This window comes from Phocoena sinus, chromosome 4 (genome assembly GCF_008692025.1).
Source record: "Phocoena sinus isolate mPhoSin1 chromosome 4, mPhoSin1.pri, whole genome shotgun sequence".
Lineage (NCBI taxonomy): Eukaryota > Metazoa > Chordata > Mammalia > Artiodactyla > Phocoenidae > Phocoena > Phocoena sinus.
The window spans coordinates 11638086-11662387 of NC_045766.1; the positions used below are offsets into that span (position 1 = coordinate 11638086).

General features: G+C 39.1%; 1 protein-coding gene across 6 annotated transcripts in view; it reads right to left on the reverse strand.

Moving 5' to 3' along the window:
- Positions 1 to 10141, reverse strand: part of PIK3R4 (phosphoinositide-3-kinase regulatory subunit 4) — a 74055-nt gene extending 63914 nt beyond the window's left edge. For 2 of the 6 annotated variants that reach the window (XM_032630512.1, XM_032630514.1), the window contains exons 1-4: positions 10008 to 10140; positions 9619 to 9745; positions 8141 to 8911; positions 619 to 752 (exon numbers count right to left, since the gene is read on the reverse strand). In XM_032630512.1, coding sequence (XP_032486403.1) covers positions 619 to 752; positions 8141 to 8873 — 867 coding nt within the window. In that variant the 5' untranslated portion in view covers positions 8874 to 8911; positions 9619 to 9745; positions 10008 to 10140. Of the gene's footprint in view, positions 1 to 618; positions 753 to 8140; positions 8912 to 9618 lie in introns of all 6 variants that reach the window. The other 4 variants (XM_032630513.1, XM_032630509.1, XM_032630510.1 and 1 more) reach the window with 4 other exon arrangements.
- Between the last annotated feature and the right edge of the window lie 14161 nt (positions 10142 to 24302).

The following is a 24302-nucleotide window of genomic DNA, read 5'->3' on the forward strand; positions in this document are numbered from 1 at the left end:
ATATACATAACCTTTCCGTGGCTCAGAGTCATCATCATATGCATCACTTACTGTATTGATTGACTTAGAAAAGATCCCCTCAAACAGTACTGTGGATATACGGCTACGTGACCTCCCTAAGAATTCCTCACATCTGTTCTGCTAAACTAATGTGTGATTCTACAGCTCCCCTTCCAGACCTGCCCTCAGGGTCAAGGGAGGTACACAAAGCTAGTTGCTTTTATATGAAATGCCCCTATACTGCTGTATTACATTCAAGTCGCTGTTTCCTGTCTCCTCATTTTAGATATTTATCCTCTTCATTTCTTACTAGCAAGCTCTACCCTGGACAATCTCTAACCCCCAAGCACCTCCTTACTTCCTTCCAAATCTGTCCAAAGCAGAGCTAAATATTATAATGGAAAGATGCGTGCGTGCGTGTGTGTGTGTGTGTATGTGTGTAATATAAAGTCAAATGAGCTCTGTGCCTAAGGGGAAAAAAATTGCACACTTCTGCCTAACAAAGTAAAAACAATAGGCTGGTATATGAGTTCATGGGGTTTTACTGCTTGTCCCAAATTCAGAACATTCCAGAGAACTGACTAATGCAAAAGTGAGAAATATTTGTAGCATAGTTACCAATTCTCTGATACTGCAATCTTCAATTTTATTCAGCACCTGTTCAGGGAAAAACTGTCCATTTCTATAAGCCAAAAGTTGAGAGAGATCAAACAGTGGCACACCTTCCGTAAAAAGCTCAGCTATCACGCAACCTGGAAAATAGCAGATTTAATTCCATTAAAAATGAAATGCAAGATATTAACACAGATCAAGAATTCAGAGAATTCCTAAAACTCAAGATGCAAAACTCAAAGTAAACCGAATTAAAATGTTTAATGCAACATACAACTACAGTCCAGCAAGACAGGAAAAATGTCTATTGCCTAATCATCAGTTTCTAAAAGTATGAAGTCAAAAAAGGCCTATTTAATTTTTCTCCTTCTTAAAAAAAATTAAATCAAATAAAATTACTTCCCGGTTCTATAAATGAAAACAATTACACATGTTATATACACACATACATTCAGAGATATAAAGATAGATTAAAAGCCATAAGAAAGTATTCCTTTAAAATATGAATTTATAGATATTAAGTTTATAAGAAACTACTGAGAAGTAACATCTGACAACTCAATTTATTCATCATTAAACAAAAAGTTATCAGGTGTTTAACACACACTAGACTCAGTGCATAAAACAGATAAAAACTCTGCCCTCATGAAGCTTTAATTCTAGGAAGAAAGAAATAAAGTAAACCAGTGAACAGACACACTTATAAAATGAGAAGTGCTAAGAAGTGTGGCTGTAAGATTAGAGAAGGAAAGAGAGATACCTTTCATTTTGCACTTACATAATCTTCAAACAAGGAATAAATAAAGCAACTACATTCCCAAAAAGACAAAGCAGTTTCACTGATCAGTATATGACATGCATTTTAAAAATCTTAAGGAGATCCTTAAACAACCTTAGTCACAGCCTTTGCATGTGTTGGTCCCTCTGCCTGGAATACTATACCCCCACGCACCCTCATGGCTTACACCTAAACTTCCTTTAGACCTTGAATCAAATGTCATCTTAGCAGTAAGGCATTTCTTGACTGCCCAGTTTAAAATTCCAAGCACCCCCACTACAACTACCCCACACTCGTTATCTAACACATTCCCCTTCCCCTTTCCCTGCTGTTTTTCCCCACATCACCAAATGCCACATTATATATTGTATGTATTTATTTCTTTATTGTCCATATACCCACTAGAATGCAGACTCCATAAAGGATTTTTGTCTATTTTGTTCACTGAAAAAACTCCAGCAACTAAGACAGCTCCTGATACATAATAAACACTCAATAAATTTCTTAATTTCTATCCATACAGTGTCAAGTTTTAGAATAAAAAACTAAAATAGCTATTAAGAACACCTTAAGCAAGAAGGAAATAGAAGAACTGAACAATACTATAAACCAGATCTAACAGACATCAAAGGAACACGCCATCTTACAACAGAATACAAAACTCTTCTCAAGTACATGTGGAACACTCTCCAGATGAAACCATATGCTAGACCATAAAACAAGCTTCAATGAATTTAAAAGGACTGAAATCATACAAATTACATCCTTCAAACCACAATGGTATGAAAAAAATCAGTCACAGAAGAAAATCTGAAAAATTAACAAATATGTAGAAATTAAACAACACACTCAAACAACCAATGATCAAAGGAAAATTAGAAAATACTTTGAGATGAATGAAAACAAAAGCAACATACAAAAATGTATGTGATGCAACTAAAGCAGCATTTAGAGAAAATGTATAACTATAAACACCTATTTTATAAGAGCTCAAAACAATAACTTAGGGTTTCCCTGGTGGCGCAGTGGTTGAGAATCTGCCTGCCAATGCAGGGGACACAGGTTCGAACCCTGGCCTGGGAAGATCCCACATGCCACAGAGCAACTAAGCCTGTGCGCCACAACTACTGAGCCTGTGCTCTAGAGCCCACAAGCCACAACTAGAGACCGTGTGCTGCAACTACTAAAGCCCACACGCCTAGAGCCCGTGCTCCACAACAAGAGAAGCCACCACAATGAGAAGCCCGCGCACCACAACAAAGAGTAGCCCCTGGTCGCCACAATTAGAGAAAGCCCGTGCGCAGCAACGAAGACCCAACGCAGCCAAAAATAAATACATAAAATAAATTAATTTTTTAAAAAAACCAACAATAACCTTAAGAAGCAAACTAAAACCAAAGCAAAAAGAAAGGAACAATAGATATTGGGGTGAAAATTTATGAAATAGAGAATAAAATACAATAGAGAACATCAACAAAACCAAAAGTTGGTGCTTTGAAAAGCTCAACAGAATTGACAAGCTTTTCTAAGAAGAGAGATGACTGAAACTATGAAAATAAGGTATGAAAAAGGGGACATTACTACCAACCTCACAGAAATGAAAAGAATTATAAGGGAATACTTTAAACAAATGTATGCCAAAAACAGATAAACTATATGAAATGGAAAGATTCCTAGAAAGATAAAGATTACTAAAGGTGACTTAAAAAGAAAGAAAATCTGAATAGACCTTTTAAAGAGACTGAGTTAGTAATGAAAAACTTTGCACAAAGAAAAACCTAAGCCAACATGGCTTAACAGGTGAATTCTGTCAAACATTAAAATAATTAACACCAATCCTTGACAAATTCCAAAAACAGAAGAGGAGGAACACTTCCCAAGTCATTTATGAGGCCAGTATTACCCTAGTAGCAAACCAGACAAAGACATCACAAGTAAAGCAAACTACAGACCAAGCCCTGATTAATATAGATAAAAATCCTCCAAAAAATATTAGCAAACTGCATACAGGAATTAAAGAGTCCATACCAATAATAATAAATAAATGAGGGGAAAGACAGGACACTTGAGCACACAAGAATGCTGAGGGCCTACTGGTAAATGTGGAGGTAGTGCTGGAGTTGGAAGATCATCATTTTGCAACCATCATAGTAAAGATTGGATCAGGCAAGAATGATCAACAGACACCAAATCAAAGAGGAAACTGTGATGACTGGCAGGATATTTGCATGGTCTTAAAGTTTCTTCCCACAGGTTGCTTATTAGTTGCAAGGGATTAAAAAAACAAAAAGTAACTACAGAGGGGAGAAATTGGGCAAGAACTTGACCATGTGATCAAAATTAACATCACCAACAGACACCATTTGCCTCCAGATACGATACTGTGAAGACATCTTCACCTACACAGTATTCCTACTTAAAATGAATAACCTGAATCTAATCACAAGGAAACAGGATACATACAAAATGAGGACCATTCTATTGAAAAAGAAAGAGGTGAGGCCGAGCACGTACACACAGTGCAGGTAAAAGCTGGTGAAAACTAAATAAGGTGTAAGTCTAGTTAACAGTAATGCACCAGTGTCAACTCCTGATTCTGATATGGTACTAGTCATATAAGATGTCACTGGGGGTAGCTGCGTGAAGGGTTCTTCATTATTTTTGCAACTTACTATGAGTCTATTATTTTAAATAAAGAGTATAAAAATAATTTTTAAAAATTTAAGGGGAGAGGTATTCTTCAAAAAATGTCAATGTCATAATGACAAAGAAAGACTGTGAAAATGTTCCAGATTAAAGGAAGCTAAAGAGACATGACAACTAAATGCAATACCTGACCCTAGACTGGGTCGTGTCCTGGAGGAGGAAAAATGCTATAAAGGACGTTACTGGGTCAAATACAAAATTAGAATAAAAAGTGTAAATAATTCTATCAATGTTAAATTCACTGCAGTTGGTAACTGCAACATACAGTTACATAAGCTTTATGTAAGAGAATACTGGGGTCTTAGGAAACACTAAAGTATTTGGGGCAAAGGGCCATGGAGGGGTGGGGAGTGTGGGGTACAGAGTGCAGAGAAAAGGTATAAGTGATAAAGCAATTGGAACAAGACATTAACAACAGGTGAATTTGGGTAAAGGATTTATGTAGGATCTATGTACTATTTTTATTTTTGCAAGTTTTTAAGTTTGAAATTATTTCCAAATACTGTAAAAATAAAGAACATTTATTTACAACTAAATGGAGATTGTTTACAGACTGAACTACATCCCTCACCACCCCCCTAAATTCCTATGTTGAAGCCCTAACATCTTAGAATGTGACTATTTGGAGACAGAGCTTTTAAGGAGGTAATTAAGGTTAAATGAGGTCATAAAGGTGGGGCCCTAATCCATTATGACTGGTGTCCTTATAAGAGGAAGGAACACCAGGGGAAAAGTGGCCACCTGGAACTCAAGGAGCGAGGGCTCAAGAGAAATCAACCCTGTTGGCACCTTGATCTTGGACTTCCAGGCTCTGAGGGAACTTTCCAGAACTGAGGGAAAATAAATTTTTGTTTAAGCTACCCAGTCTGGAGTATTTTGTCATGTCATCCCTAGTAAACTAATACAGAGGTAAATACAGGATTTTTTTTCTTGCAACTTTTTTAATTTTTTGGATGCATCACGCACCACACGGGATCTTATTTCCCTGACCAGGGATGGAACCCATGCTCCCTGCAGTGGAAGCTCAGAGTCTTAACCACTGGACCGCCGGGGAAGTCCCCTTTCTTGCAACTTTTAAAATGGTATTCTGGAAGAGGTGTTATGGGTTGGTATTTCTCTATAGAACAATTTGTTCAAGTTGCCTTTATCATCACTGAGTCCTTCTTTATCATTCAGATCTCATATCAATGTCACCTTCAGGGGAGGCCTTCATTTTATCTACCAGCCCTCATCCACTTAGAAATCATAGCACTTCATCACAGCACTTATCACTAATCAAAATTAACTTTCTAACTTATTTACCTTTTTATTCTCTCTCCCTGCCCACACTTAGAATGCAAGCTCCATGAGTGCAGAAACTCTATCAGTATTGTTCACAGGTGCGTTCCCAACACCTACACAACAGTGCCTTACACATAATAGGCACTCAAATACTTGTCAAGTGAATGAATGAAAGATCTCCAGCAAACAAAGCTCTGCCCATATATATGACCAGAGACAGGGAATATATACACTTCTCCCAAACTAGCAGCCAGGAACCATGGATAGGCCTTAGGATGGGGAAAAGTAACAGTCAAACGCAGAGAGCCTAACATTCAAACCCAAAGAGCCCAAATCAAATCTTAGGAGCAGTGGGAGGTGAAGAGATCCCACCCACCTCTTTCAAAGAAATGAAAGAAATGAAATCTTCAGCCAAAACAATGTAGAGCTCTTTACTCTGGAAAAACAAATGCTAAGTAAGAATTCTGTTGAACGTCACAAAACTATAATGACTATAATGCACACAGAAAGGATAAATATAAACTCTTCATCAATCCCTGAAATTTTAAAACTATAACAAACTTCCAGTTATAAAATAAATAAGTCATGGAGATGGAATGCAGAGCAAGGTGACTATAGTTACTAAGAGGGTAGATTTCAAAAGTTCTCACCCACAAGAAAAAAAAAATTTGTAACTACATATGGTGACAGATGTTAACTACACTTGTGGTGATCATTTCCCAACACATACAAATATCAAATCATTATGTTGTACACCTGAAACTAATGTTATATGTCAATTATACCTCAATTTTATTTTTAAAAAAAGCTACAAATGATCCGCTGAAGCTAGAAAGTGATCACATTTCTAAGCTGGAGGAGTCCTATTTACATAACAGTAAGTTTAAAAGGTAAAAATAGTTCAAGATAAATTTAGATAAATTCACTGATCAGGTTGGGACTGATGGATTACATTTCTAATCTTGTTATATTTACAGTGTGGAAGCTACCCCACCTCATCAAAAATACCCTCCCTTGGGATATAGACTAGTGAGCTGAACAGACCAACAGAGAGAGGTACAATCCTGTTTAACAAAGCTCATTTGTTCCCCTAGATGAAATACATTTCTTCATTAATTATATCACTTTTCCTAAATAATCTAAAATACAACTCAATTTATGTTTTCTTTGTAGAAAACCTACAGGTGAGAAAAAGATTAAAGCCAACCTTTGCAAAATTTACAAAAAATTTACAAAAAATGGCAGTGATGCTAGAATTCATATGGTATTCCTCAGGATACCATCCTCAGCCCACTTCTCCTCCAGAAGTTCATAGATAGCCTACAATCCATGACCAAGCTTCATGTGGTCTGTGTATGTAATGTATATGAATGTATGGTACTTTTTTCCAAAGAAGGAGGTCCCTGGTTTCATCAAAGTCTTTAAGGGGAGCCAAAAACATTTAAGAATCACTTCTGGACATATATACACTACCACACGTAAAATAGATAGCTAGTGGGAAGCAGCCGCATAGCACAGGGAGATCAGCTGGTTTGTGACCACCTAGAGGGGTGGGATAGGGAGGGTGGAAAGCAGAAACTAACACACCAGTTTCTCCACAAACTCCCCAACTAGAAACGCATACCCTTGGCTACAGTAACTACTACCCATTTCCTGATAACTACCAAATCTCCATCTCCACCCCACATCTCTATGTACCAAACCTTTGTAACAACTGCCTGTCACACATCTTCCCCTGCATATCCCCTGACACCTTCAACTCAACATCTAATACAGACCTCAGCATCTTCCCACCCCCTATCTGTTCCTCCTCGTGTGTCTCCTAGCTCAGTGACTGGTATCACCATCCCCCTGGTTTCCCAAGCCGGGGGAACAGGAGTGTTCTTGATCCTCCAATCAAATCCTAACAATTCTACCCACTAATTATCTCTTAAGCATTACTTTTCTCCACTCCTTCTCCAACTGTCACAACTTGAAACCAGTCAGCACCATGTCTTACCTGAATTGTGGCAGCTGACTACTAACTGGTTTTCCTATCTCCTGCTACAGTCAGTGTTTTGTCTAAAACACATATCTGATAATGTCCCTATAGACTAGCATGGGCATACCAGACCCCTTCTGATCTGGGCCTTGCTTACCTCACACCCTACGTTCCAGATGAGATGTACTAAAGTACTTAAAGTCCCCTAATAAATCAATGCATCATGCTCTGGTCTTCAAGTCTTCATATAAGCAACACCCTCTGCCTGAAACAAACTACCCTTCCCATAGCTAGCTCCCAATCACCTTTCAGGTCTCAGTTTAAATACCTTCCTTCCAATAGAGATGCCTTTCCTGATCCTGCCACTCTACCCATCACCACCACAGAGATTCATTTAAGTATCCATACGTTCCTGTAACAGCAGCCTAAGCTTATCACCACCACAGCAAACCACAGTGCACTGAAATGTCTTTTTTCAATATCATATCTATCTCCCCATTAAGGTGTAAGCACCCTGAAAAGAGAAACATGATTACCCATCTATGTCTCTAGCACTTAAGACAGTGCCTGACATATACAGAAGAGAGAATTCAAATATTCCTTAAACATCTGAATGAGTAGACCACTCTTTGGATTTTCTAGGTACTGAAACACGTCCAGTGAAAGAATACTGCAACTATCTGAAAAGTGCAGGAGGATTTACCAAAAAAATTAATTTTCTATGTTCAAGAGTTAAAATAAATGCACACTCCCACCCTAGCAAAGTTGACCAACCCACGTACCTGCTGAAAAGATATCCATTGCTCGCTTCAACTCTCCTCTTGTTCTCTGATTGCTATTTAAGTCTACAAGTGGAGTTGAAGGATCTCTCATATATTCTAACTCAGTGGCAAACAATCCACCATCAACAAAACGTTCAGGAGCAATATAACAAGTTCTCCTTCGTGAAGTGTCAAAAAAATAGTTGAAATCTGCCGGGTTGTCCTCTGGAAGATAAGTGGGTTTAAAACTGGCAAAATCAGTTAGAAGGACCCAATTCCAACTGGTGACCATCACATTCTCAGTCTTGATGTCCCCATGACGGACTCCAGATTTGTGTGCTTGGTCCACGGCTGTGAGGATCTGGAAAGCGATCCAGCGCTTCTCAATGTTATTTAAGAACGGACGGGTGCTGATGCGATCATAGAGGTTGTCTCGCACATACTGCCTGAAGAGCATGGCTGCCTTCTCAGATGCTTTTTCTGCTGCTTTCTGGAATGGCAGGCAGTTCTGTGCAGAATGAAGCCTGATTTTCAGTTCCTCAAGCTCTTGTTTGTAGCTGGTTAGAGGCAACGTGGGATCCTGAATTGCAAAGACCTTCACAACCACCAGGCCTTCTCGGTGTTTCGCTCGAGCAACTTTAAAGAACCGAGTACTCCCCAGACTCTTATCATATTCAAAGTCATGGATGTCTGAGAAATAACTCTCCACAGAAAGGATCTGGGAGGGAGCAATGCCGGCGAGCTGGTTTCCCATAATGGCAGCAAGCACCTCAGTAAGTTAGGATACAACACCTATTAAAAAAAAAAAAGGAAGGAAAGAGAGAAAGAAAAGAAACAAGCAATGAAACACCATTATTTGTGTGGCCTCTTCCTATAAGATAGATATACCATATTTCTCTTCCACCGAGAGCACTGTACTTATCCTTCTGGGCAGCTTCTAAATTTCAGACATATTTATCTTAAAAGATCTTGTTATTTTACATTGTCCTTTCCAGGAGCTGACTTATATGTAAATAGGCCCCATCTCTATTAAGTTGAAAATGTCAGAATGTGTATTTTATGATATTTAAATTTAAAACTTAATGAGCCTTTACTAATGTGTTCAGTATTATGCTGGGGCTATAAGTTACAAAAGTACTATATGACACAGTCTTTGTCCAAGAAGAACCTTTAGTCTTGATAGAAAACCCAAACACATAAAAAACTTAAATCTAACTAAGAATCGCCTGATACAAACAGGTCGGGCTAAAAAAATCCAAACAATCAGCATATCCTGAGCCCACCCAGCCTAATTCCAGTGTGCCTTCCCACTCAGCTAACAGAAGGCACAGAGTCTTTTGGTTTGCCATAACGACAAGGAAGAACCCCTGGTAGAGATGCTAAAGAAAAGTAAACCAAAATACCGACTTGCCAAACACAGCCCAGGGTCCTCCTAGCTCAGATTTTGCAGGAAATGAAAACACACGTACACACGGCCGTGCACACGTGCAAACATTTACCCTGGGGGACTCTGGGAAGTGTCACAAGCCGATCGCTCACTCACACGGAGGTCATGGCAGGTCACTTCAGGGTCTGGGCGGGGAAGGGAGTCAGCAGTCCGGCGAGTCTTCTCTACGAGGGGTCCTCCTTTAAAGAAGGGAGAAGGGAATCCTGCAGGAGGTTCGCAGAGGAGTCCCAGTCTCCCGGACCCCGGCGGTCGGCGGGGGAGAGGCGGGAAGCTCTCGGGGCCGCAGCAGACACCGAGCCACGCTGAGGTGATCCCAGACCCCAGGGAGTCGCCCCGCCAGCCCCCTCCTCCGCCCCGCCTGCCACGCGTTCCCGGCCCTCGCCTTCCTCTCGCGCGGGCCTGGACCCTCGAGACCCTCTAACTCCTTGAGGACCTCCTCACCCGCGGGAGGTGGAACTCGGGAGACAGGCAGACAGCGAGGTACAGGGAAACTCCGCTACTCCAGCGGCTGCAGACGTTGCGAACGCTGAACTCCCGGGAAAGCTGCCGGCTCTGACCCTACTTCCTGTCGCGGAGCGGAAGTGACGGCCTGAGGAGGAGCGCGGGTCCGGAGCTGGTTGCTAGGAAACGAGGGAGGGGCGTGGCCGAGCTCCCTGAGCCTGGGCGAAGAAAACGAGATTCCCTGACAGCAGTCTGTTCCCCATCCAGGTCTTCTACCCAATCCCTAAACTCTGAAGCTTTCTGACATCTCCCAGGACCTGTTCAGATGCCCTTCACCCAAGTACACCAGAGCAGAGTCCTTTAAGAGGATTCACAGGCTTAGGAAAGTTAATATATCCCAAGTTGAATTTTTTAAGAGATTTATAGAGATATTATTTACATACTATAAAGTTCACCTGTTTGAAATACACAAATCAATGGATTTATATATATATTTTTTTTTTTACAGAATTGTGCAATCATTCCTATAATCTAACTTTAGAACATCTTCCTCCTGACCCCCAAAATGAAACCCTGTAACTATTAGCAGTCACTCCCCATTCTGCCCATTGTTTCTCCCTAACCCAGCCCTAGGCAACCACTAATCTACCTCCTGTTTCTTGCCTATTCTGGACATTTTGTGTATATGGTGTACAACATGTGGGTCTTTGTGACTGACTTCTTTCACTTCATGTGTTTTTGAGGATTATCCCTGTTGTAGCTTGTATTTCATTCCCTTTTATTGCCAAATATTCTATTGCACGAATATTTCACATTTTGTTTACCATTCACTAATTGATAGACATTTGGGTTGTTTCCACTTTTTTGGTTATTACAAATAATGCTGCTATGGACATTCGTGCATAAGGCTTTTTGTGATCATATGTTTTCACTTCTCTTGAGTAAACACCTAGGAGTGGAAGTGAAATGGAGCAGGACCCTATGGTCCTTCCCAGCTGTGTCCTCTGCCTGCCTTTTGTCTGTGCAAAAACTTTAGCCAAAGAATAAGTTTGATCAGAGAAGTGACAAAATGCAGAAACAAAGGAAAACAGCTCAACAAGACTAAATAATAATAGTTTAGTCATTAAGCATAGTCAAGGACCTTTAGCTCCTCCTCAAGCACTGTAGATAATATTCTGAGCCATATCCTATGAGCTGTCTTGTAGATGCTGAGACCCCCACCAGGTGGAAGAAGTTAACTACATGATGACCAGACTGTAGCCATGACTTAAGCTACCACAATTCCAAGAACTGGCCTCAAGGAACTGGGAACAAACCAGCCCTAGAACTGAAGATTAATTGTACTTAAAGCAATCAAGATGATGCTGGTCATACCACCACATGACCAGTTTCAAGGTGACTGTCAGAGCTGACAGTGCTGTTTCTGCATGTAGCCCCCTCCTTCTGTCTATAAAAGCTCTTGCCCCCTGATTGTCATGGCGGGAGTCAGCCTTTGGACAGAAGTCCACCCTCCCCCCACAAGTTGCTGGCATCCAAAATAAAGCAAACTTTCCTTTCCACCAATATTGGCTTTTGAGTGGCGAGCAGCCAGACCCCACTTTCAGTTACAGAAGTGTGGAGTCACATGGTAACCCTATGTTTAACGTATTGACAAACTGCCAAACTATTTGTCAAAGTTGCTGCATCATTTTACATTTCTACCAGCAATGTATAAGGGTTTCAATTTCTCTACACCTTCACTGACACATGTTATTATTTATCTTTTTTATTATGGCCATCCTATTAGGTGTAAAGTAGTATCTCATGTGGGTTTTACTTGCATTTTCTTAATAACTAATGATGTTGAGTATCTTTTCACGTGCTTACTGGCCATTCTTATATCTTCTTTGGAGTAACGTCTATTTAAACCCTTTGCCCATTTTTTTAATCCGGTTGTCTTTTTATTATTGAGTTTTAAGATTTCTTTATATATTATGGATACAAACCCCTTATCAGATTTGCAAATAGTTTTCCTCTGTGCTGCCTTTTTCTTTTATATTGGTGTCCTTTGAAGCACAAACTGTTTTAATCCAGAGCTGAATTTTTTTTTATTATCCCAGCAACTTCCTCTCCTCCATTCTTCCCCATTTCAGTAGGCAGCACTACTACCCACTGGGTTCCTCAAACTACAGATTTGGAAGTCCTTAGATCATCCTTGACATTTTTCTACTCTTTCCCTCTTTCACCCACCCATCACCTGCTCTTGTCGATTCCACCTCCAAAATATGCTTTGAAGCCACCCACTGCCATCTCTCCAGGGCCTAAGCCAAACCACCATTATTCTTATGATGTCTGGATTTTGAAATCTACTACTCAGAAAAGACATTCTGCACCCACAATATTATTTTTTATACTCCTGCCATGATTTCTTCTGGGTCTTTTTGTATTTTTAAATTTCTGAAGTATGGATCCAACTTTATTTTTCCTCTAGAGGGATACTGTAATATCAAAACATGTTAACAAGTAATCCATTTTTCCTCCAGCTATTTGAAATGACATATTTACCATATACAAATTTCCTATATATAGTGAGTCTTCTGATGAACTCTCTCTTCTGTCCATTGAGTTGCCATTTAATTCATCTGGGAGTACTGTTTTAATCACTACAAAATTGTTTCAACATCTAACATGGCTACTATTCCAGTAATCTTTTTTAGAATACAGCTACAGTTATAAGACATGTATGCTTACATCCTTCCAGATTCTCCCCCTTGTTTTTAGACTAAAGTTAGAAATCCTTAGTTTGGCCTACAAGACCCTGCATGATCTGACCCCTGCCCACCCTGACAAAATCTGCTCATCTTTCACGTTCCAGATTAAGTGCCAACACTTCAGGAAAGCCTTCCCTGAAACCGCCCCCTGCCCATTATATAATAATCTCATGGACCCTAAACTTTTTCTTCATAGCACTTATCATTGAAATCATTTCATTTTAGGGGGTAACTATGTGCTTAATGTCTGTTTTCCCACCAGACCATAAACTCTGTGAGGACAGTGATTTTGTAATTCTTATTCACCAGGATATTTTCAACACCTAGGACAGTATCTGACACATGGTAGGCATTCAGTAGATACTTGTTGAATAAATAGATGTGGCCTTGTCAGAAATGTTACCATTAAAGACAAGATCATGAGTCCCAGGATGAGGAAGTTCTAAAATACGTATGAGAATTAGTACAAATATTACTCAGTCATTAAAAAAAATGAAATAATGCCATTTGCAGCAAGACGGATGGACCTAGAGAATATTATACTAAGTGAAGTAAGCCAGACCGAGAAAGACAAATATCATATGATATCACTTATATGTGGAATCTAAAAAAATGATACAAATGAACTTATTTACAAAACAGAAACAGGCTCAAAGACATAGAAAACAAACTTATGGTTACCAAAGGGGAAAGGGGGGAGGGATAAATTAAGAGTTTGGGATTAACAGATACACACTAGTATATATAAAATAAACAACAAGGACCTACTGTATAGCATAGGGAACTATACTTAATATCTTGTAATAACCTATAATGGAAAATAATATATATGTATACATATACACATATATATGTCTGAATCACTTTGCTGTACACCTGAAACTAACATTGTAAATCAACTATACTTCAATAAAAAAACAAATAAATAAAAGAATTAGCACATACATGCAGTTATTTAGCAGTTAGTATTTTAAGATTATGTTTACATTTCAGACTCTGATTACCATGTAAGTGCTTTAAACATCTCTCCAATAGAGAAGTCATGGTGTAAAACTGTGATAAATCTGTCTCAGTTTAGAGTACTACTGCATTTTCTCCACATCTATTTTTTCCCCACCACTACATTTTGTGAAATAACTCATGAAATATTTTTTAATGCTTTCTGTACTCGCCTCTTGGTTTTCTTTCCTTTCCTTTCTTTTCTTCTGTTTATAAATAGCAATCATGTCTACCTGTGGAGATTTTTTTTTATGTTCTTTTTTTTTTTTTTTTTTTTTGCGGTACGCGGACCTCTCACTGTTGTGGCCTCTCCCGTTGCGGAGCACAGGCTCTGGACGCGCAGGCTCAGTGGCCATGGCTCACAGGCCCAGCCGCTCCGGGGCATGTGGGATCTTCCTGGACCGGGGCACGAACCCGTGTCCCCTGCATCGGCAGGCGGACTCTCAACCACTGCGCCACAAGGGAAGCCCAGTGGAGATTTTTTAAAAAGAATCTCACCTAGTGTTTTTCAGAGTAAATTAAAAAATGAAATTTCCTTGCCACTGGCAGAGTAAAAAGAAGGAACAGCCAGCAAACACTCCTCTATTCTCTGGCCAGCAGCCTCTCAGCTGCATTGTGGCAGTGACAGAAAAAATAAATGTTTCTGGAAAGTAGCTGTACCATAGAAACTATACTTTCCACCCCATTCTACCCCTTGAATATAAGTGGGGCCATTTGACTAGCTCTCACTATGAAGTACAAGTGGAAATTACGTGTTTCACTTCTAGGTCAAGGCAGTTAAGAGGGGAATGAACTTCACTCTCTTCTTCCCTTCAGCCTAGATGCAGGGGATTTCAAGGCCGTAGGTAATGCCAGAGCCACAAAATGGTAGAAGCCTGTGTCCCTGAATTACTGTCTGAAGAAAGACCACCTGTTAAACACCAACACCCATATAAGACCTTTACATAAGCAAAAGCAAACATCCATGAGTTAAGCCAGTGAAATGCTGATGTTTATTTGCTACGGACATTAGCCTTACCTTAACACACACTTCATCGTCGTCCTGACCTCTCCTCATTCCTCCCTCCCCCAGGCTGCTTTTGCCTCACTTCCAATCCCGGGAGGTGTCCACGTGGACTCTCTGCAAGCCTTGCATCCTAAGGAAAAGGAGTAAAGAGAATCCCTAAAGTAAACAACACCCTGCAGTTAATAGTATATCTTTTCTTTTTTTTTGTAGATGATTGCAGGATGATAGATGTAAAAGGAATTGGAAATTACCAATTTGTAACCTGCAGTATAACAACTGGTTCCCACAAGGATCATTGATGGATTCTAAAATCATTGGTTGAAAGGCTGTTGGGCAACAAGATAGACTAGACTCATGGTGCCCAAAGAATACCTACAGGTTACTTTCTACATTAGAAAGGGCGAGAAATAAATCTTTTATAGTGGAAAACTCTGGCAGTAAACCCTTTATCCACATGTTCAAATGTGACATGGCTAACAGTACACAGTATCACCCAATAAAGCATTCTTACCAAGAATCTTTAACCTGAATCTAATCAAGCCCCTAGACCTCACTGTCCAATATGGTAGACACTAGCCACATCTGACACATTTGAAATGTGACTACTCCAAATTGAGATGAAAACACACAGCATTTAAAGAACTTAATACCAAAAAAATTTTTAAAGTCTCATTGATACCTTTTCAATATTTATTATATATTGAAATCATATTTTAGAAATAATAGGTTAAATAAATATCTTGTATATCTTATTTAAATTAATTTAATTTTTTTTTTACTTTTTTAAATGTGTCTACCAGATAATTTTAAATTACATATGTTGGCTCAGGCTATATTTTTATTAGCAAGCCTTGCTGTAGCCCTAACTTCCAGACCTTAAAAAAATAAAATAGAGGAATAATTTAAGCCATATCATCAGGAAACAATCTTATGAACCTAGAAAATTGAACGTTGGCCTGGATTCTTCAAAAAAAATGTGGAGAAACTTTTCTAGACTAAAAGACTGTAAACATACATAAAACTCAAATGCAATGTGTGAACCTCAACCTGATTCAGGGTTAGAAACAGCCATAAAAGGCATTTTGTGCAAAGTTGGGGAAATCTGAATATGGACTGAATATTTCAGATAGAAAGAAGTGACCAAAATGTTTCAAACCACTAATTATTTCATTTTGCTATCACTTTCTGGGTCCAGAAAGCTGGACTCCTTTGAATACGGAATTGGGTGAAACTTTGTTCTTGAATAGATGGGAATGCAAGAGCGAAAGAAAGTTTTTAAAAGAAGATTAGAGGGCTTCCCTGGTGGCGCAGTGGTTGAGAGCTCGCTTGCCGATGCAGGGTACACGGGTTCGTGCCCCCGGCCGGGAAGATCCCACATGCCGCGGAGCAGCTGCGCCCGTGAGCCATGGCCGCTGAGCCTGCGCGTCCGGAGCCTGTTGCTCCGCAACGGGATAGGCCACAACAGTAAGAGGCCCGCATACCGCAAAAAAAAAAAAAGAAGAAGATGAGAGTTGTCAAAAAAATAAAATGATTTTAATGATAATAAGTGCTATGAAGAGAATGTACAAGGGTCTGTTGAGGATATATAGTAGGGGGAGGGTAGCATTCAGGGAAGACATTCCTGAATGGTTGGCACTTCATCTGGGAATTGGAAGATGAGCAGTTGGCTACGTAAAGAGTAGGGTAAAGTGTTGTAGGCAGAGGAAAGAGTAAAAGTGAAGCCTAGTGATGGGAGAATTTTGAACCAAGGAACCAAGAGAAGTCTGGTGTAAGGGGTGGGGAGGGACAGTGAGTGGACCCAGCTCCAGTGCGAGGTGGGCACACAGAATCCACTCATCAGAGCCATCCCTCTACTCCAGCACTGTTCTTCCACTTCAGCTCCTCCACCAACTCTCTTCCACAAAGGATCTGGAGTGACTCTACAAAGTTAAATAAGACAATGAGAACAGAAACAATATATATTCATTTAAAAGAACAAAGAAGGGTTTCTCTGGTGGCATAGTGGTTAGGAATCCACCTGCCAATGCAGGGGACACAGGTTCGAGCCCTGGTCCGGAAAGATCCCACATGCCGCAGATCAACTAAGCTCGTGTGCCACACCTGCTGAGCCTGTGCTCTAGAGCCCGCAAGCCACAACTACTGAAGCCCGCATGCCTAGAGCCCGTGCTCCAAAACAAGAGAAGCCACCACAATGAGAAGCCTGCGCACCGCAACAAAGTGTGTCCCCCACTCGAGGCAGCTAGAGAAAGCCCATGCACAGCAATGAAGACCCAACGCAGCCAAAAATAAATAAAAGAACAAAGAACTAGCACTTAGAACCAGTGAATTGAACTGCAGATGAATTTTCAATTGAGCTTTGAAATTGTGGCAACTAATCCCTAGAGTTAAATTTGTGGTTTACACATCTCACATTGTCCAGGAAAGGGAAATAAACTAATTAATAGGGAAAGAAAACTTTTCCCTAGACCAGCTTCAAGATGGGATTTTTCCTTTGAATCTTTATAGAAAAGACATTGGTTAACATGTTAAGTAAGCATCAGAAGCAAAGATTTCCTACAGAGTTAGATAAATGATTCAGTAAATATGGTGCCTACCACTTGGGACCTATTCAATAATAGGCTTATAGCATCTTCTGTTTTTCTAGGTACTTGATCTCCATCTAAACTCCCTCGCCTGAAATGCAAATCAAAACTACAATGAGGTACCACCTCACACCAGTCAGAATGGCCATCATCAAAATGTCTACAAATAACAAATGCTGGTGAGAGTGTGGAGAAAAGGGAACCCTATTGCACTGTTGATGGGAATGTAAATTGGTGCAGCCACTATAGAGAACAGTATGGAGGTTTCTCAAAAAACTAAAAATAGAGTTGCCATATGATCCAGCAACCCCACTCCTAGGCATATATCCAGACAAAACTATAATTTGAGAAGATACATGCACCCTTATGTCCATAGTAGCACGATTTACAATAGCCAAGACATGGAAGCAACCTAAATGTCCAGCAACAGATGAATGGATAAAGATGTGGTACATATAGGGCTTCCCTGGTGGCACAGTGGTTGAGAGTCTGCCTGCCGATGCAGGGGACACAGGTTCGTGCCCTGGTCCGGGAAGATTCCACATACCCCGGAGTGGCTGGGCCCGTGAGCCATGACTCACACATCCGGAGCCTGTGCTCAGCAACGGGAGAGGCTACAACAGTGAGTGGCCCACGTACCGCAAAAAAAAGTTGTGGTATATATATACAATGGAATACTACTCAGCCATTAAAAAAAGAAATCTTGCCATTTGCAACAACATGGATGGACCTAGAGATCATCATACTAAGTGAAGTAAGTCAGAAAGAGAAAGACAAATATCATATAATATCACATGTGGAATCTAAAATAAGACACAAACGAACTTCTCTATGAAACAGAAGCAGACTCACAGATATAGAGAACAAGGGTGCCAAGGGTGGGGGTAGGTGGATGAGGGATGGAGTGGGAGTTTGGGATTAGCAGACTCAAACTACTATATACAGAATGGGTAAACAACAAGGTCCTACTGTATAGCATCGGGAACTATACTCAATATTTTGTAATAAACCATAATGGAAAATTAAAAAATTTAAAATAGACTTCTTCATGTACCACAATGTTCATTGCAGCTCTATTTACAATAGCCAGGACATGGAAGCAACCTAAGTGTCCATCAACAGATGAATGGATAAAGAAGATATGGCACATATAAACAATGGAATATTACTCAGCCATAAAAAGAAAAGAAATTGAGTTATTTGTAGTGAGGTGGATGGACCTAGAGTCTGTCATACAGAGTGAAGTAAGTCAGAAAGAGAAAAATAAATACCGTATGCTAACACATATATATGGAATCTTAAAAAAAAAATAGTTATGAAGAACCTAGGGGCAGGACAGGAATAAAGACGCAGATGTAGAGAATGGACTTGAGGACACAGGGAGGATGAAGGGTAAGCTGGGACGAAGTGAGAGAGTGGCCTGGACTAATATATACTACCAAATGTGAAATAGATAGCTATTGGGAAGCAGCCGCACAGCACAGGGAGATCAGCTCGGTGCTTGCTTTGTGATCACCAGGAGGGGTGAGATAGGGAGGGTGGGAGGGAGAAGCAAGAGGGAGGAGATATGGGGATATATGTATATTTATAGCTGATTCACTTTGTTATAAAGCAGAAACTAACACACCATTGTAAAGCAATTATACTCCAATTAAGATGTTTAAAAAAAAAAAGAAATAGACTTCTTCTCTCAGGTTCTTTGGTTTCAAACATCATCAGTATGCTGACAATAATTTCTTTTTCTCTCAAACCCTTACCCAGCCCCAGAGCTCCTGTATCCAATATCTATTTGACCTTTATACTTAAGCATGTAATAATAAACTTAAAAGTTACCCCTTGTACAGGGCTTAAATTGTGCCAGATCCATTTCAACTGTGCACACATTCCATGAAGTAGATTAACTCCACATCCCCACTTTTCAGATGATAAAATGGAGGCACAGAGAGATTAATACCTTACCTAAGATCAAATTCTTAGTAAGTCAAAAGTAGTAAATGAGAAACAAAGACATTGATACGCTAGACAAAAATATGTGCTAGTTTTTTTGAGTGAGGACAATATCTGGCTAGGCAGTAGGTTTATCGAGGGTCTGTTCATCAGTGATTATTTTTTATGACCATTGTTTTCATGTTCAGCTTTGTAACTCTGGGCATTCGATAATAAATACATGAGAAATGAAGATTCTCTGCAGCAACTTTATCACATAATATTTTGGATTAAATGAGATAACACTAATATATATTAGGATTTTGACATATCTTAAGTGTCCAAAAGTGTGAGTGTGTGTGTGTATCCATTTGAAAGGATATATACCAATGTTAATAGAGATTATCTCTCATTGATTTATATTTTTTAAAGTTAACATTTTTTTTATTTTTTTATTTTATTTTTTTAATGAAAATATAGTTGATTTACAAAGTTGTGTTAGTTTCAGAGGTACTGCAAAGTAGTGATTCAGTTATACATATATATATTCTTTTTCATAAAAGTTAACGTTTTAAATGCTAATTTTCTACATGTATTACTCATTTTTCTTAGTCATAGTTAATATGTTTTATTATAAAAAAGTGAGACAATATAAAAGGGAGAAGATGCATAATTTTGTCAATATTTCAGTGTGTGTCTATTCTTCCACATTATTTTGAATGCTTATTCGTTCATGTTTGTTTTTCACAAAAATAGGATTATACGGTGTATACTAATTGATCAATGAAAAATCCATGCAGTTTTGGAAGCTGCAATGTATAAGTATATAGGTTATAATCAGATGGATGAGTCTGTGAGTGAAAAGAAGGCCTGATGTATCTATACATTCTATTGGTCAATGTTTTCAGGAATATTTGACCAAGGTAAAGTGTCATTTTTGAATTAATTTCAGACGCTGCAGGTTCATCCAACATCTAGTCCTAACCAACTTCTCCCTTGCTGCCTCTACTATAGAGGCTGTGAAAGCTGAATACTGTTTTTTTCCAGCCTTTTTTACACTAGAAGTGGCCTTGGTGTGTTTTGCCCGTTGAGATGTAAGGAGAAATCTGTTGGCACTATCTTTTTCCCTTTGACCTTCTTCCAGCCCTGATCACAGATTGTCCAGAGCTGCAATAGTCATAATGTGACCACAGTTTAAGACCATGAGAAAAAAGAAAAGAGAATCACAGAAATTCTGGCTCTGATAATGGTCAAACCTCTGAACCAATGTCAACAGCCCCAATCTCCAAATTTCTCATTACAAGAGCAAAATAAGCATTTGTTTAAGCCACTGTTGGTTCGATTTTCTGCTGCTTTTAAACAAATAGCTCCCTTAACTGATGTTACTATAAAAAGTTAACAAATTTATCTTATTCTAGAACTTTTAAAGTCACTTAATTCCAGGGGACATCACTGTTCAGAGTTTGCCATTATACTGGAGCTGGCTTTTATATTATAGTCTGACATTTACAGGTCTCTTGTTTATAGCAGGTAGGGATGCCCATGTGGCTTGAAAAATAAAACTAAACCCATGGCCTTTAGTTCATGTGTTTCTAGCAGCTGAATGTGGTTTGCCTGCAGGAATGAAAATTCCCCAGAAATGTTAATTGATTCAGTTTGACAGTGCTTGCCACATAATAAATCAATACCATGATGTTTTTGTGAACTACTGATAAAGATGGTGGTATAGGGAAGAATCTGGTAGTTATAGGATAGGTATGGTTGTTTTGATTGTTTTGTTTTGTATTTAATGAAATTCAGGAAGATTGAGACTCCTTTCTCCTGATTGAGACCCTCATATATATATGGACCTACACATTTTAGTTATCTATTGCTATATAAGAAATTATCTCAAAACATAGTGGTTTAAAATAAAAAGAATTGACTATCTGTCATGGTTTCTGTGGATCTGGAATTCAGATGAGGACAGCTTGTCTCGGCTCTACTTGTCTGGGGCCTCAGCTGGAGACTTAAATTCTGGGAGTTGAAATCACCTAAGGCTCTTTTACTCACAAGTCTGGAGGTTGGTGCTGGCGGTGGTGGAGGCCTGGCTGCGGTTGTCAGCTGCAGCCCCACACAGAGCCTCTCCATATGACCGGGGCTTCCTCACAACATGGTAGATAGGTTCCCAGGGTGGGTATCCAGAGAGAGAGCCAAGGGGAAGCTGTGTTGCCTTTTATAATCTAGCCTCAGTGTGACACAGTGTCACATCTGCCACCTTACATTGGGTGAGGCAATTACAAAGGTCCACTCAGATTCAAGGGAAAGGGACATAAACCCCCTCCCTTGACTATACACCTCTCAGTGGAGGCATGTCAAGGTCACATTATAAGAAGAGCAAGTGGGATGAAATATGTATAATATATATATATGTTCTTTATGGATAACAGTATGGAGGTTCCTCAAAAAAAAAAAAAATAGAACTACCATATGATCCAGCAATCCCACTTATATGTATATGTCCAAAGGAAATGAAATCAGGATCTCGAAGAGATATCTGCACTCCCAAATTCTTTGCAACATTATTCACAGTAGCCAAGATATAAAAACAACCCAAGTTTCCGTCAAGGGATAAAGATGATGTGGTATAGACATACAATGGAATATTGTTCAGCCATGAAAAGAAGGAAATCCTGCCATTTGTGACAACACAGACGGGCCTTGAGAACTGTGAGCTGTGAAATGTCAGAGAAAGACAAATACTGTATGATATCATTTTTATGTGGAATCAGAAGAAGCCAAATTCATTAAAAAAGAGAGTAGAGTGGTAGTTACCAGGGGCTGGGAGGTGGGGAAAATGGAGAAATGTTAGTCAAGGGTACAAAATTTTGGTTATGAGTAAGTTTGGGGTATCTAATGTATAACATGGTGATTATAGTTAATAATACTGTATTATATACTTGAAAATTGCTAAGAAAATAGATCTTAAATGTTCCTACCACAAATAAAGAAATGGTAATTATGTGAGGTGATGGAGGAATTAGCTAGCACTATGAAGGTAGCCATTTTGCAATATACGTATAGCAAATCAACATGCTGTACACCTTAAACTTACCCAATGTTATATGTCAGGTATAACACATGTATAACTTAAACTTACAAAATGTTACATGTCAAATACATCTCAATAAAGCTGGAAAAGAAAAACTCTCCGTGAACAAAATGAGTTTACTATATGTATATTCCATGACTTTCACATTTATTTCTACATTGAGCATTTTTGTCATGGACTTTTTTATCCTTTGTGTGAGTAATTTACTTGTGTATTACTTGGGGGACTATTTGTCTTAAAAATTGTTTCTTTTTTGTTAGGTTTTTGACCATCCCCTTCCCTATCCTGAAATCTAAGCTCAGAAGAAATCAGCAATTTTAATGGGAGGGCATGAAGAGATACAATTTCCTTAAGAACACTTGGATAACTCTTTGTCTTTTATTAAACACTATACATGCCATGTAAGCCTGTCTTTGCTGCTTCTCCTTTTTCATATTGGTCATTCACTAAGCATAAAAAGACATCTAATATTTAAGATCCAGCTTGCTAATAAAGATAAAACTGGCAGGTTTCCCCCCTCCTCTCCACGGTGTGTCCCACCAGTGGCACACAAAGCAATTACAACTCACCAGTTAGGCCTTTCCTGTGTGATAGCGTCAGCAATTTTGCTCAGGGCTTCTTTTTTGGATGAACAATGGCAGAAATAATGGCCTAATTCACTAAAAACAAAAACAAAAACCCATCCCTGTCGCTTTCTCCAAAACAATGCAATTTTTTAAATTAAAATATAGTTGATTTACAATGTTGTGTTAATTTCTGCTGTACAGCAAAGGGATTCATTTATATATATATATATATTCTTTTTCATATTCTTTTCTATTATGGTTTATCCCAAGATATTGAATATAGTTCCCTGTGCTATATAGTACAACCTTGTTGTTTATCCATTCTATATGTAATAGTTTGCATCTATTAATCCCAAACTCGCAGTCCTTCCCTCCCCCACCCACCTTCCCCCTTGGCAACCACAAGTCTGTTATCTATGTCTGTAGATAGATCTATGTATGTCTGCAAAACAATACAATATTAACCCAAGTCCTTCCTAATTAAACCAAGTCCATGAAGTTATGCATTTTAATCCAATGAAGATTTTTAGCAATATCAAAGTGAAAGAGATTCTTTAGAAAAATATGAAAACTGAAGAATTAATATGAGCTCAGAGGAAAACAAATCCTGATCTGTTTGAATTTCCTGTGTTTTAAATATACAAGTTTTTTTTTTATGGATCCCAGTAAAGTCTTACTTCGTCTTCCAGTGCTGGTGTTAACACAGTTTGACACATCCTCGAGCCTTTCCATGCAATTTGAAGGGAGATGTTTGAAATATCCTGTTACTTCAGGGAACAAAGCAGTCATGGAGATTTCAACACCAATAACAACTAATTCTTACCTCATTCCCTAGAGGGCATTTCAGAACTTCTCTGGGGTTCACTTTATTTTCCAGCTCCCCAACGCAGAAAATTGGACATAATCATCTCTCTCTACATTAAAGGAGCTAGGGAAAAGACCTTTTAACATTTCACCATATCTAAGATAATACAGTAACGATAGACAGTAATGAAATAGAAAACCCCTCTTCATCCCAGGGGCTGGGGAGTGGGCCACAGTGCTTTGCGAACAGAATTCCACTAGAGGGCAGTAAGCCCCGGGGAGGATCACGGCTAATGTGCCCGGGGGTTGGATTAAGAATGTAGCAAAAATGGCAAATGTTTGCGATATAATGTTAAGTGAAAAAAAAAAAAAAAAAATAGAATTCAGATACTCTAAGAATTATGTATGCTTTTGTGGACAAGCATCGCATAGTAGTTAAGAGCTTAATCTTGATCTTATTCGGAATCATCCCTGTCTTCACTTACAAGCCCTGTGTCTTTGGATGAGTTGCTAGAAAACACTTGAGCCTCGGTTTCCTCATCTGTTAAATGGAGACAATTACAGATACCAC